The 13,271-nt window shown below is 39.5% G+C and overlaps 1 protein-coding gene across 5 annotated transcripts in view; it reads right to left on the bottom strand.

Annotated features, from left to right (window-relative positions):
- map7d1a (MAP7 domain containing 1a) overlaps nucleotides 1-10,520 on the bottom strand; it is a 39,116-nt gene extending 28,596 nt beyond the window's left edge. For 4 of the 5 annotated variants that reach the window (XM_042222351.1, XM_042222354.1, XM_042222352.1 and 1 more), the window contains exon 1: nucleotides 10,093-10,519. In XM_042222351.1, the coding sequence (XP_042078285.1) occupies nucleotides 10,093-10,162 (70 nt within the window). In that variant the 5' untranslated portion in view covers nucleotides 10,163-10,519. Of the gene's footprint in view, nucleotides 1-10,092 lie in introns of all 5 variants that reach the window. The other variant, XM_042222353.1, reaches the window with a different exon arrangement.
- Between the last annotated feature and the right edge of the window lie 2,751 nt (nucleotides 10,521-13,271).

Here is a 13,271-nt window from a genome sequence, read left to right as displayed (position 1 = left end):
AATAAAACAACCATAGATAAAGAGAGTGGAAATGCAGCACATTCCCAGGAAAATGTAAATGTAAATGGGCCTACCAAGAGCCTTGGAGTATAAAATCAAAAGACTGGAAAGGGAAGGGGAAAGGGGCGGTAACAAAGGGGGGAGGGAGGGTATGGAAACAAGGAGAATGGATCTGCATCTCATTTAGGATGGGCCTGGGGAGTAATGAACTACCTCATTGCTTACTGCCTAACCCATCACCCCTTCACCCCGTTGTGTCCCTCCTGCACCGAATAGGATGATGTAAGAGGGCAAGGGGCCCAGACACACAGGAAGCCTAGTGTAAACAACAAGCACAGGCTCAAAGCCAAACCAGGCCCTGTGTGTGTGAGAACAAAGGTTTAAGTAGATGCGACTGCACCTTAGACTTTACTTATTTATAACTGAGGAAAGGCTCATTAATTAGGGGAAATTCCTTAAACAGCTATAGGCAGAAATCTAGAAAAGTAAAAATATAAATGGGGAAAAAGGGGAAAAAAAAATAAAGACAGTAGTCAGCCTTCCCTCAACTCATCATTCAAAGCCTCTGCAACCAGTCGAGCATGTGCATATGTAGGTATTTTACATGCACTAAAAACAGGTCCCTGTTCTTCTAGATGTAGGTCCTTTGCTAAGTATAAGTTTCTATATGGACTCTTTAATTTCCAACATGAATTATGAATTTTGTGATTTTTAACAAGCCCAATGCGTGACTCAGCAACAAAGTGTTGGCAGAAGATAGTTTGGTACATTTTTACTGGCTGATAAAACATGTGAATTTGATGTAATGGACAGACGATATGTCAATCTCTATTTATAAATGTGTGATAATGTGTTTCCATAACAACAGAAGAAAGGAAATGAATGAGGGGGGGTGTAAGAATCAACTGTTGTTCTCAAGTTATTAATTGGTTGGTGTATACAGTGCTTTAAAAGTCTGTCGCATTTGAGCTAAAATCTTCAAACATATTTTTGTTTGCCCTACAGTGTAAAATACAAAGACTTTCAATCACATGATAGAAAACATAATATAGTGACATAAGCTGCACACTGACTCATCAGGATTTAGCTAATGTCTGCCTTATAAAAACAAAAAGTGGCCGTGCACACCAAGCAACAAGGCTCAAGACCGTTCAGATCACAGCATTCCTTCCCTGCATAGTAACTGGCCAGTGAATACTAATGTCTCCGTCAATGACTGCAACGGCGTTCATCCCATCACCTGGACTGGACCAACAACAATGCCCGGCATTTAGTTGCTGCTCTCCCCTGCACCAGTGTATGTGCCAAAACTACCGCGCTGATGAAAGGCTCCGCTTATCTGAACCAGCAGCGGATCCCTAGGGATCCCGCATCTGCTGCTGCCACCAACATGCTCCAACATACACACAGGACTAACAAAAACGGTCCAACCAGAGGTGGGACAAAGTGTCAAGCATGTCTACACTAAACTAAACTGCTCTGAAGGACAGCAGAGGACACGGAGGTTGTGCAAAATGCTTTAATAACTGGAAGCAGTAAAGAATGCCAGTCAGGAGTGCCTGACTGGCATTCTTTACCAGCTTTACATCCCTTTTGGGAGTTAGGAAATGGTTTCAATGACTGCGTTTTTCCTTGTTCCCTATCACACTCCAGGACCAGGTTTAGTCAGAAGAGGTTAGGAACAATTTGTCATAGTTTTAGCTTGATCTTTGGGGAATTTAATTATTCCTTGACCCCAATTACTCTAATATTATTATGCCAAAGCCTATTAACAAGAAGAACAATGCTTCACTGTGCCTTCAAGGGCAACAGAGTCAAAATTTATAATGGATTCTTATGACTGACTACATGTCGTTGGCATTTTTACTAGATAGAAACATACAGTAGATTTCAATAGCCTGTGGTTAACCAGGTAGGATGTCATAAAGTTTATTTGACTCCTCAATGCCACCATGGAAGCTTCTGTAATATGCATTTCTCTATAATTTTCTATTTCTGTCACAACCTAATTTCAGTTTCTTTGTACAAGACTCCAGAATTAACACTAATTTGGAAATATAATAAAGACCAAACTGGTTCTAGCTGTTTGAAGTAGTACTGGTGCTTTAGAAACATCCCTAGGAACAATAAATAGGTACAGACAATATAATTGGTGACAGCAGTGCTGTGGACATTTCATAATAGCCTTGACTATGTGTCCTTTAAAATGTAGCTCACAGAGCAGTTTGTCATTTTGTTGCAATATGCCTATTTTTGTAAACATTACCTAAAGTAAAAATCATCCCAAGCAGTAATCTTATGACCATCCAACACACAATTACATCCAAAAGTTGTCATTAACTGGATTTTTGTCTCCCCACATAAGACCCGCAACTTCTTTGCTGGCTACAACGTCCACTCTTGGGTTTCATAATCACAGGTAACTTCTTAAGAAGAGGCAAACATCATTACAATACTTTCATCCTCAGAGGCCTGCATTGATCTTACAGTATTTTAAAATGTTGCATTTATTTAGAAAGTAAGCACTTTTCTTTTAATACAAATACAAAAAAAGTTCTGATTACATGAAATACGGTGAAAATCAGGAAACTGTAGGGAGACCAAGATGTGTTTACACTATACGAGGTATGCCCTTTAGCTGAAGAGAGACTGATCTAATATTAGCAGATAGGTCTGGTGACTGGACGAATAAAGGGCATGGAGCAGTCTTGTCTGGGATATTTTCAGAGCAGTAGAGTGGTATGAACAAGCAATACAATCCAAATCAAGACTTCCCTCTACTCGTCCTTCCTCTAGTGTACCAGAGAGAAGGGTGGTACAGCTCACTAATAATAAATTTAGGCTCCAGCACTGCCGCATCAGCTTCCTTCTAGAATCTTACAGTCAAGGCTAAAAGACAGGAGGTGGTTTGGGAATGCAGATGCATTCCAAGTAGCACTTTTTTGTGTTGCATTTTGTTTCTTAATGCATTGCATGAAGGTGCATTCAGTTTGTTGAATGTGCCTCGTCATTCTTAGGTCCAGTAATTTAAACAGCTTTTGCACATTTTATTTAAAAAAAATATATATATTGACTATTAACAGTGATGCAGGTAAATCCCTCTAATCAAACTGGAAATGGGGCATCCTACCAACAGATCTAAAAATCTCACCAATATGCTTAACAAAATCCGTTGGACCTGGCTGGGAGAAAGGTTAAGTACAGTTGTCTTCATTTTTGTTCAACATACCTCGTAATCCCCAAATAATAATGAGCTCTGAGACTAGCTTTAACTCCAGCAGCTCAAAGTCATCACAGATGGTCCTGGACAAGTTGTATCTGTCTGGATAATCAGACGTATTACATATCAAAGGGTAGTGTTATATGGAAAAGACCAAAGGACCCAATGAGATAAATACAGGTTTTAGTAAAGCTAGTCTTCAAATTTATTTTCCAGAAGCAAATGGTGTTGGTGTCACAAGCATTTCATTTTAGAGGGAAGGGTATTAAAACTACAGCCTCAGGTCATTTTTATGTGTGACTAACAGCACATGTAATTGGACTGTGGAAATTGAGTGAATTAGTAGGGAATCAGGAATCAGCAGAGATATTTAAGTGACATTAACCAAAATGTAGGAACTACTATTTGCACACAAACCCTGGCGTTTGACATGCCATGCAATTTAATTTGTTATAGATGGTTCAAAGATAGACTGGTTTAACTCTAATCCTACCTTAATCCATATTTTCATGTTAAAGATACTATTTGTCTGTTTTTATAATTCAACTGTGAATTTCTGAAGCTCCGTGTATAGTTCTGAAGCTCCGTGTATCATGCAGGGTTGCGACACCGTTGACTCAGAAACATTTCCCAAAGTATTCAAAGCCACCTTTGTAGTTGTTGCTGCAACAGTTGGTATCTGCAGAACCACATTTTGCTGTGATGACACATGCATACACACACAGGGACTCACAACGACAAAATAATCCTAGCTACACTTTGATGGCTGGCCATCACTGTATATATTTAGACAGCATGAAGATGATGATTATGATATGGGAAGTTACAAATAAAAATAAACAAAAAAACAAACACCACACCTAACTTCTAACTCTTCCAACTCATTTTGATCACGGCTATACACGTGTAAACTCACCTGACTGCATCTTTCAGGGTTTTAGTGTCATCACATTGACAAAGTCTACCCACAGACAGACATAAAAATGCTGGCCCACGTGTCTCCAGAAACACACAGACAAACACACAGTTTCAGAAGGTAATAACAACAAGCCAAATTGTTGCAGCTGGTAAATAATGGTGTCTGTATGCACTTACTGATCATTGCTATATCCTGGAAGAATACAAGAAAAGCTTAATTCTTACATCTGTGCAGAATCTAGGAAGAACCACGCAACCAATATAAGCGGCTGGTGCTGTTGACCCTATACCTGTGCATGGTAAACCCCTGCTGGTCTGCAATTTCTCTCTTTAAGTCAATTTGAAAAATGGCAACAGAAGAAGTAGTAGCTGGAAGTGCACAGGAGGAAACACTAGGACCGAACGGCCTAGTTAAAGTCACTGCAAGCCGTGTCAACATGTAGTTACATTACAGATTACCACCCAAGTTACAGCACAGGGTTTGAGAAGGGTTTGTGGTCATTGTGTACCTATGGCATAGATTTAACGCACAAGCATAAATCCATGCAATGCTTGTTAATGGGGAGGGTTTTCCAGAGACTTCTCCCTTATAAGATTACAGAGTCTGGGTGGCGTGACTTAAATTATCTAGGTCCTATACTCTTAACTGAGAGAAATGCAATGAAATAGATTTTTTAATTTTTTTTTCTGCTCCCTTCCTCTGTTACACTACTACATATCTTTGTTTCTGGGCCTTTTAGCTTATATGCTCATGTTTTTAGTCTCTAAACATATATTGGGATGCCTGGTATTGGATCAATGGTAATGCCCAAACTAAAACATCATTCACATATGTATATACCAAAACTTTTAAACATTAGATAAACCAATGAGGGCTTTTATTATTAAAATAATGATCTTACTTTGATTGTTAGAAGGGTAAATTATTACAGATTATTCTGTGCACATCTTGAGTATTTGGAGAATATTTGTCTCTGGACAAAGTATTTGAATTGAAATGAGAGGTTAGCATGTTCCTTAACTTTAAAATGAACTGAGCATATTCACACAGAGAAAGAACATACAAAATATGTATTGTTCTTGCTGCTCTGTTTAAAAATGGAGCAACTATGACACTGATAATACTCAAATCATCTTGGTTTCTACAGTGTCAAACTCCCTTAGAGCTGAGGGCCTTGTCACTGTCTCATTGCCAGTCCAGTGAGATTTTTGGCTCTTCTGTACTCAACTACAAATGCATCACTGTCAAAAGACTGCACTGTAGCTTTAAAAGCAGGCCTCAGTGCCACAGTGTTGGCATGACTTCAGTCGGTTCTGTGTGACTCAGATGTTTCTGTTTTTCCCCTTTTCTCTCCCAACTTAAAACATGGCACGAGTCCCATTATAAAGTTCACTCAGTGTAGAGTTTGAAAATATCTGAACATGGCCACCCACAGTAGCCTTAGAAGAATAATCAATTAATCTTGATACCAAAAGAAAAGCATCATCTTCTCAAAGTGTGTGGTAAAGTGTTACAGTTCACTCCGTTTGCCAGTTTAATCCTTTCAAGCATGCATGAAGTTTGGCATTTCTTGTTAAAAAGCCAGATTAAGATGCCTGGAAAAATCCATTAAATAGACAATGTAATCAGTGATTGCAGCCACATATGCTGAATTAATTGGATTATGTAATATGGAGCCAGCTCACTGATTGGTCCTTTTGTACGCGCACCAAGTAATACAAAAATGAGATGGAAAAAAACAGTATAAAAAACTGCAGAATATCAGAATCAGGTTTTTAATGACACTGCATGAACTGCAGAACATCTTGAGACAAGATCACCATTCATTGCTCCCACCAACACCTATCACAGAGAACATTACACACTAATAAAAACTGATGAAAATGCGTCATTAATGGAGTTAGAAATGGAAAAAAAAATGGAAATGACTGCACGACGTGGGCATAAAACGGGAATTCAGAGTCGGCAATCGAATGAATAAATCTGCTACAGCAGTGGAAATATTCTATTCAACTACTGAACATGCCAACATTTTTCACAGTAAATATATTTCTCTATTGATAGAGTGTTTTGGTCTCATCTGATCAGACTATATACTCTCAATAGTTCATTGGCTTGTCCAGATATTATGCATCAGAAGTTTAGATATACGTCTGTAACTGATGCTATCGGTATATTTTGCAACAATAAGCTTGCAACAGTCTTCAAAGAACTGTTTGCTTTTACTCATCATGAGATGTTTCTTGTGTGACACCTTGGAATTGAGACCATCGATTAGGACTGAACTACCTGATATTAATTTGATCGTAACAGAAATAGATTTCAACTTGTTCATTGGCTTCCCATGGCTTTTTGCACCTCTGTGTTCAAAACGTATTCCCTGTGTCACTCCACTTTATAAAACGTACATATTTGTTTTATATGTGTGAATTACTTTGACTGTTACCGATATCAAGTGACTAGCCCATGGGTGGGCAATCTCAGTCCACGAGGGCCGGTGTCCCTGCAGGTTTTAGATCTTACCTTGGGTCAACACACCTGAATCACATGATTAGTTCATTACCAGGCCTCTGGAGAACTTCAGGACATGTTGAGGAGCTAATTTAGCCATTTAAATCTGCTGTGTTGGTTCGAGGACACATCTAAAACCTGCAGGGACACCGGCCCTCGTGGACTGAGATTGCCCACCCTTGCGCTAGCCCCATCAGAAATATATTTACAGAAAAACATGTTGACTTGTTCAATACTTATTTGGCCTACTTTATTTGTTCATGGTCAAGACATGTACTAGTTCTGTTTCAGGCAATTTTTCAATTTTTTTTTTTGATTGTTTCCTTACACCAATTTAGTAATCTGTCTCCTTGAGAATCCAATAAGTAAATACTTAATTTGAAAAGTGCAAATGCTGAATGGCACCATAAGGTGATGTCTTCTTCTTTTTTATTTTACTAAGATAGTATTGGGAGTTCTGCCCATACACTAATGAATACTTCCATCACGTGTGACTAGCAAATGTAGTGCCATGAGCACTGGTTACTGCTAGGTTAATAATAAGTACTGGTGAAGGAAGCACCAGTGTGAAAGTTTCCAATCCTGTGTCCTCCAAATTCCAGAGCTAACTAGGTACACTGGAGCCCATAGAGCGTAGGATATAAAGATATGTCTTGGTGGCTCTTGGTACAGGTTGCGCACTCGGAGTATTTAATAGCATCCTGTATCTTTGTATCTTTAGAGACTACAAGCCATTCTCCATCTAATTACTTTACTTAGATCATTTAGATTGTTAATTAGCTCCAGTTCACACTGATAGTTTCACTGGAAAATTTTAACATTGTCCAGCCCTAACAGGAAAATCAATGGGCCACTTGGCCCTTCTACTTCCAGCATCCTTCACTCGTTTCTCACCTGCATTTTTATCCCAACTATGCACGTGTAATGTTTTGTCGTTGAATGACGCAAAGTTGCAACATTAGCACAGACAGACATAGAAACACAGTCAAAGTACTCTAAACCGGCTTTGTGGTAGTTTCTGTACAGCCTGGGACCACATTCCTGATGACATGCACACAGAGTCAACCTGCTAAAACTGATAATGGCAAGTTGTTTTATAAGTATACTGCCAATAAGCCACTGCTCGACATACAAAGTAAAATCCATATCTTTTTGATGTATATTCACAAATGTTCTATCACAATCTTTGTTTTTTAACATGGTAACAGATATGAATCTTAATATACTCCCAGTTGGCCACGTTAAACATTAGTGCTTTCACATTTACCTCACATATCCTCAGAAACCCATGAAAACATCACCTTAAGACATCATGACATTGCAAACAACGACTCCCCTCTGATGTTAAAAGAACCCACATTAGTCAGTTAATTTAAAGGGGGCGCATGTGACTCTGCCCTCTGTTAATTTGCAAACAAACCTAACAACCCCCCCCCAAATAAAAAAGTCCGGCACAGTTGATTGCATGCATTCCTTTGATTACATAATCACCCGTGCAAATGTGTAGCTGACAGATCTTGTTCACTACACGCTTGACAGGCAAAGCTGGTGGATTCTCCCTTATTACACAATTGACAACATTATGAGCCGTCTTTTATTGACTCCGCTTACGCTTTCAGTTGTCACTGTAGTTATAGTCTGCTGTCTGTGTGTTAGTTCAAACCCTCTGAGATGCCAGTAAATGTTCTAGAAATTGCAGGTAGACGTAGAACATAGAGCTTGTTTTTTATCTTAACTGGTCACAACCTTGTTGTTCAAGTTAAGAGGACAACAAAGCCCATCTGTGAAACTGTGAGGGAATGAAGAACTCAAGAAGATGAAAGCCTGAAAATAAAAGGGCCCAGACATCTGACAGCCTATTTTACTGTAATCCATGCTTTCGCTGCCTTCAGTTGTTGTGTCAATTATTTGCTGAGGAGCCAAGAATACATGTTTTTTGGAGGACATGATGAAGCAAGACATTTTAGCAACTAGTGTACCCTTTCTTCACTTTCATAACTGAGCTCATAAAGAGGTCAAATGTTTATTAAAGCAAAATACTGGATTTAATGTAATATCATGCTTGAGTCGCCTGTAGCAATGCAAGATTGCGTTGCTCACGAGGAGCATTGGATCTCTGATCATCAATGCATCAAAGAAACCTGGGGGAAGAACTTTTGATCATTTTTAATAAGCGTGGGAGCATAATAGTCTGGCTGACTTCATTACATGAAACATTAGAGTGGCCTGAAATCAGTTTTCTTCTTGTGAGAGTGCGCTAGCCTTCAATGCAAGCTTTATTCAGAACATTTTGAAGGCACCTACAATCAGAGTAAAGCATCTGTCCCCTCCTGCTTGAGACAGAGTCAAAACACACTGACCTCCCCCCACAGAGGAAAAGGAAGGAAGTTTTTTGTTATCAGACACATTGTATGTCCCCTTCTATTTCCAGAAACGGGCAACATGTCAATAATATACAGTAGTTTAACGTGGAAACCAAAATATTAGACCAGACTTGGTCGATCTGTCTTACATGAGAGATTTCACATTGGCAGACTTCCAGCATGGATATTCCATCTTGTCTCAGGCTCAGACATTTGTTACGACCGAATGGGAAAACTGTCTTTGAACTGCATGATTGTGGGATCACACCGTTTGTAACTGCACATATAAATCTGTAACTACGGCAAAGCTGGCCAGAGTGTGTTGCGGACTCTTCATCCTGCACTTTGGTCGGCAGCTGATCTCATTAAAATGTTCTAGATTTTAGGAGTTTGTTGATGCACCGCGGCACCAGCAGGGAGCATGACTGCACCTGTGCATAAACTATTCACTGAATTTGGAAAACATGCTCTGCTGGAGGAGAAGAGACGCAAAGAGGAGACCGCAAATGATACAAGACCGCCTGTGACTCCATCGTGTTAGTAGAGAGCTAAACATAACGTGAGGCGGGGGATGGGATGGGGTGAGACTAGTGAGATTACCTCATCTAGTGCAAATTGTGTTGTTATTATAACCCTTATAACCTGAGCTCTGTGCGAAAAAAATGGCAACAGACATTCTTTTCTTTTTTTTAAGAGACAACAACGGTCAGCTGATCGCACCGGTGTTTGACTTTTTCTCTACATTAAGATCTGCAAATTGATAAATCACCTCACAACACAGATTCAAATCTGCTCTGGGACTGAGGTGTTAAACTAGGCTGCGTTATCTTTACGCTTTATGAACGGTCTGTCTCCCTCTCTGCTCCCATAATAGATCAACATTAATAATTGATCCCACATTCATTATTCTCCATCACACTGTCGAGCCCGCAAACATTAATGTTTCCTAACCTCTAAATCTGACTCGACAACTATGTTGCGTCTTAAAACATTTCGTTGCAGCCTGACAAAGGACGTGGATGACAAAGCACTTGTGCATGCTTTTGAATTCCCAAATTCCTGTCTATACTATGACTTACATGTTGCTGCAGGCAGAATATTTCCCTCCATTCCGGGAGCGATAGCCTCGCTTTCTGTTCTTTTGTTCATTCAAACATGCGAGTTTCGGCTCTTCCTCTCCAGCAGTCCTCTCATTCCTCAGGCAGGGATTCGGAGGTGGGGTGGGGTGGGGTGAGGGGGGAGTTGGTCGAGTCACTCCAGTTGCATGAACTGGAAAAGGAAATCCTCCGGAGAGCGTCCAGATAGGTCAGAAATAAAAAATAAATAAACAAACGAAACCCTCGCCTGTACAGCCAGCTGCTGTTCACCGGTTACTGCGTCTCTGAAAAGTTAGATGACAAGGTGTCCGAGGGAATATGAGAAGAAAGAGAGGCAACAAGGAGGAGGGAGAGAAGTTTCTCACTCCACGACACGCCACAGCTGATGCTCTGCTGGTGCGAACGATCCCTCACTGGCCTCCGGATCGGACTGTACCACTATCAACAAGGGGGACACTCTGGTATTATTTGTTAAGTTATCCTTAACAATACAGAAGACACAAATAATTACTGATACATTCGAATGTGCTTAGCGCAAGATTAGCACAGATTTCACTGACATCCCTGTATCTGTTTTCATGTTAAAAATATTTTTCCCTAACCTCCCCCCGACGTTCTGATTGGTTCTCTCACCCACAAAAACTACAAGACTCGCAGCCGGTTCACAGTTCACATTCAAATAAACCTTTGACTTGTAAAGCGTACCTGTGTGCCTGGATGATATAGTTTAGTCTCTAGCTTGTCTAATTCATGAGTTGGTTAAAGCATTTTCCCCACATAAAAATGTACCTACATACTGAAACCCCACATAGGCGTGATCAGTACAACAGGTTTTCACGTGCTGCTGGGTAAATGCTAGTATATCATTTTTAATTTGCAGAATTCAAATGCCTTTCCGGGATTATAATCCAGCATGCGGCTTTACAGGTTTATCTAGGAATCAGAATAAAAGGAAAGGTGGCTTTTGTGTACTTTTAACCCCAGTTAAGTGCAGAAGGAAAACACCCCAAAGAAAAAAAGCTAAATAGCTAAAAAGTAAATACTTCTTCTCTTCCTATAATCTTTAGAGACACGTTAAAGAAGATTCATCTGAGATTTCAGAGTCTAAACGAAACCAGACATTCCCAAGCACACACTACAGCAGTGAAACAATAGTAGAAGATGAATTTCCATAAGACAGCTCAGTCAAAATACATACATAAGGTTTTATTTTGGAATCTACTTCAGCCTACCGCATTGAGATAATAAAATTGTGCAGACTTTGTGTGCAGCTTGTGTTTTTTAATTGTGGCAAAAACAAGTCCCTAAAAATGGATCTTGATTACACAGCATTTCTAAGAACTCCTCTGTGTCTCTCATCTACCACCTGTGGATCTCCTACAGCATCTGCCAAGGTGGGGGCTGGGCCAGGCGCCCATCGGCACGCTTGAGAGGGGACACCCTGTCAAAAGGACCCCATTGGGATTCTTTTGTGCAGCTGTTGAGTTGTATTCACCCAAACCCCCAAGAGCCACCTGTCACTGCAACTTGAAAGTGGGGGGTGCTCAAGAAAGTGGGGGTTGGGTATGCTGCTGGAGTGTGTTGGTTTTGCCAAATTGAAGCCAAAAAAATGTGACCACGTGTGTCTTAAAGTCTCCATGTACTTGTAATCATATTATTCTTAATCATCCTTGATAAATTAATCATGACTTAAATAAGTGGATTTCTCCCAGTAACCCTAATGTCATTGAATTATGTTGATTCAAGAGCTATCTATAATTAAATCACAGATTAGCGTCTTTTTTTAATTTTAAGATAAAAGGAGCAATTAAGAGTTCAGTTCTTATTTCCTTCAAGTCAAGAACACATGGAAAGCAAGCAGAAAACATATTTCTTTGGTTTTAATTAAAGATCAATGGCTCCATTTCTCAGCCAAAAGCTCAAGAATGCTCAAAAATGTCATGTTTGTTTACAGAAGATAGAAGCCATAAGTGTGTACCAGGAACCTTAGAAATGTGTAAGCCCTTATTAAACTCTTTCATGTCATAGGACAAGGAAGAATTCCCGTACTTAGTGTAAACATTAACATCCTTTAACTAAACATATATCTGAAGTCATGAACAATCTCTGATACTGACGTGCTCTCCACATTTTGTTTTGACTATGACATATTGACGCAAGGAGACTTAAAAAATGTAGATTTCCTGGGGAATAAAATATCTTAATCACTCATTTCATGCGAATGTCATTGAGGTCATTACCTGTTTTTGCAGGAAAGACATAAGAAATAAGAGTGTAATAATGTATTTTATATACAATCTATGCAATAAACAAAAATACTGAATGATATTTTTTTTTACTTTTATACTGCAACAAAAACAAGGTACAGTAGAGCTAAACCCTACACACAACACACTGCACAAAAGACCTAGTATTGAAGGCAAGCAGTCTGATAGGGAAATTAAAGCATACCTCAGTATCAGGAGCCATGTGTCCATTTATCAAGGATTCTAAGTAATGAGCCATTCAAAGTGACATGGATGCAAATCAGAAACTAAAAAACATCACATTTGGCCACCGTTAAATTTGTATTACATGTGCTGAAATGTTGCACAAATTCAGGAGGTTCAGCAATTACTGGCTCTTAGATCCTTTATTCCGTTTCTGTTGTGAATTCGTACCACTGTTTCAGTAACCCGTGAAGCTGTATATAAGCTAAATGCATATCTCATTAAAACTAACCCTGATCACTGTAAGCAGTTTGTGCACTGAAAATAGGCAGAAGAGTGAGAATATGAGATTAAAGGGCATAATTGCATTAGTAAACACACTCCAGAAAAGCAGAAGAACAAAAGCTCAAAGTAATTTAAAGATATGGTTGAGAGCCTTAACATTCAAGGAACAACAGATAGTGCTGGAGAAAACAGGGCTGCTGAGGGGTTTCTGTGGAAACAGTAGTCTGCACTTAGATGTGCAGAATAACCCTAACCCTTTGTACCAGTTTGAATTTGGGTTGTTTGAACATGACCCAACAGGACCCCTGCTCTTGAAAGGGACAAGGTTGTTCAAAAAGATGATCAAAAGACTAATGTAAACCCAAACTGTTCAGGCATGACTGCAACATCCTGGTGAAGCTGATCTCTAATGCTTGCTTTTTTTGTTCCTTTGTATAATGGCTATAT

Source organism: Haplochromis burtoni, unplaced genomic scaffold (assembly GCF_018398535.1).
Source record: "Haplochromis burtoni strain Fernald_Lab_line unplaced genomic scaffold, NCSU_Asbu1 Contig_84, whole genome shotgun sequence".
NCBI lineage: Eukaryota > Metazoa > Chordata > Actinopteri > Cichliformes > Cichlidae > Haplochromis > Haplochromis burtoni.
Note: the sequence above shows the minus strand (reverse complement) of the source record. Positions and strands in the feature narration are given on the sequence as shown.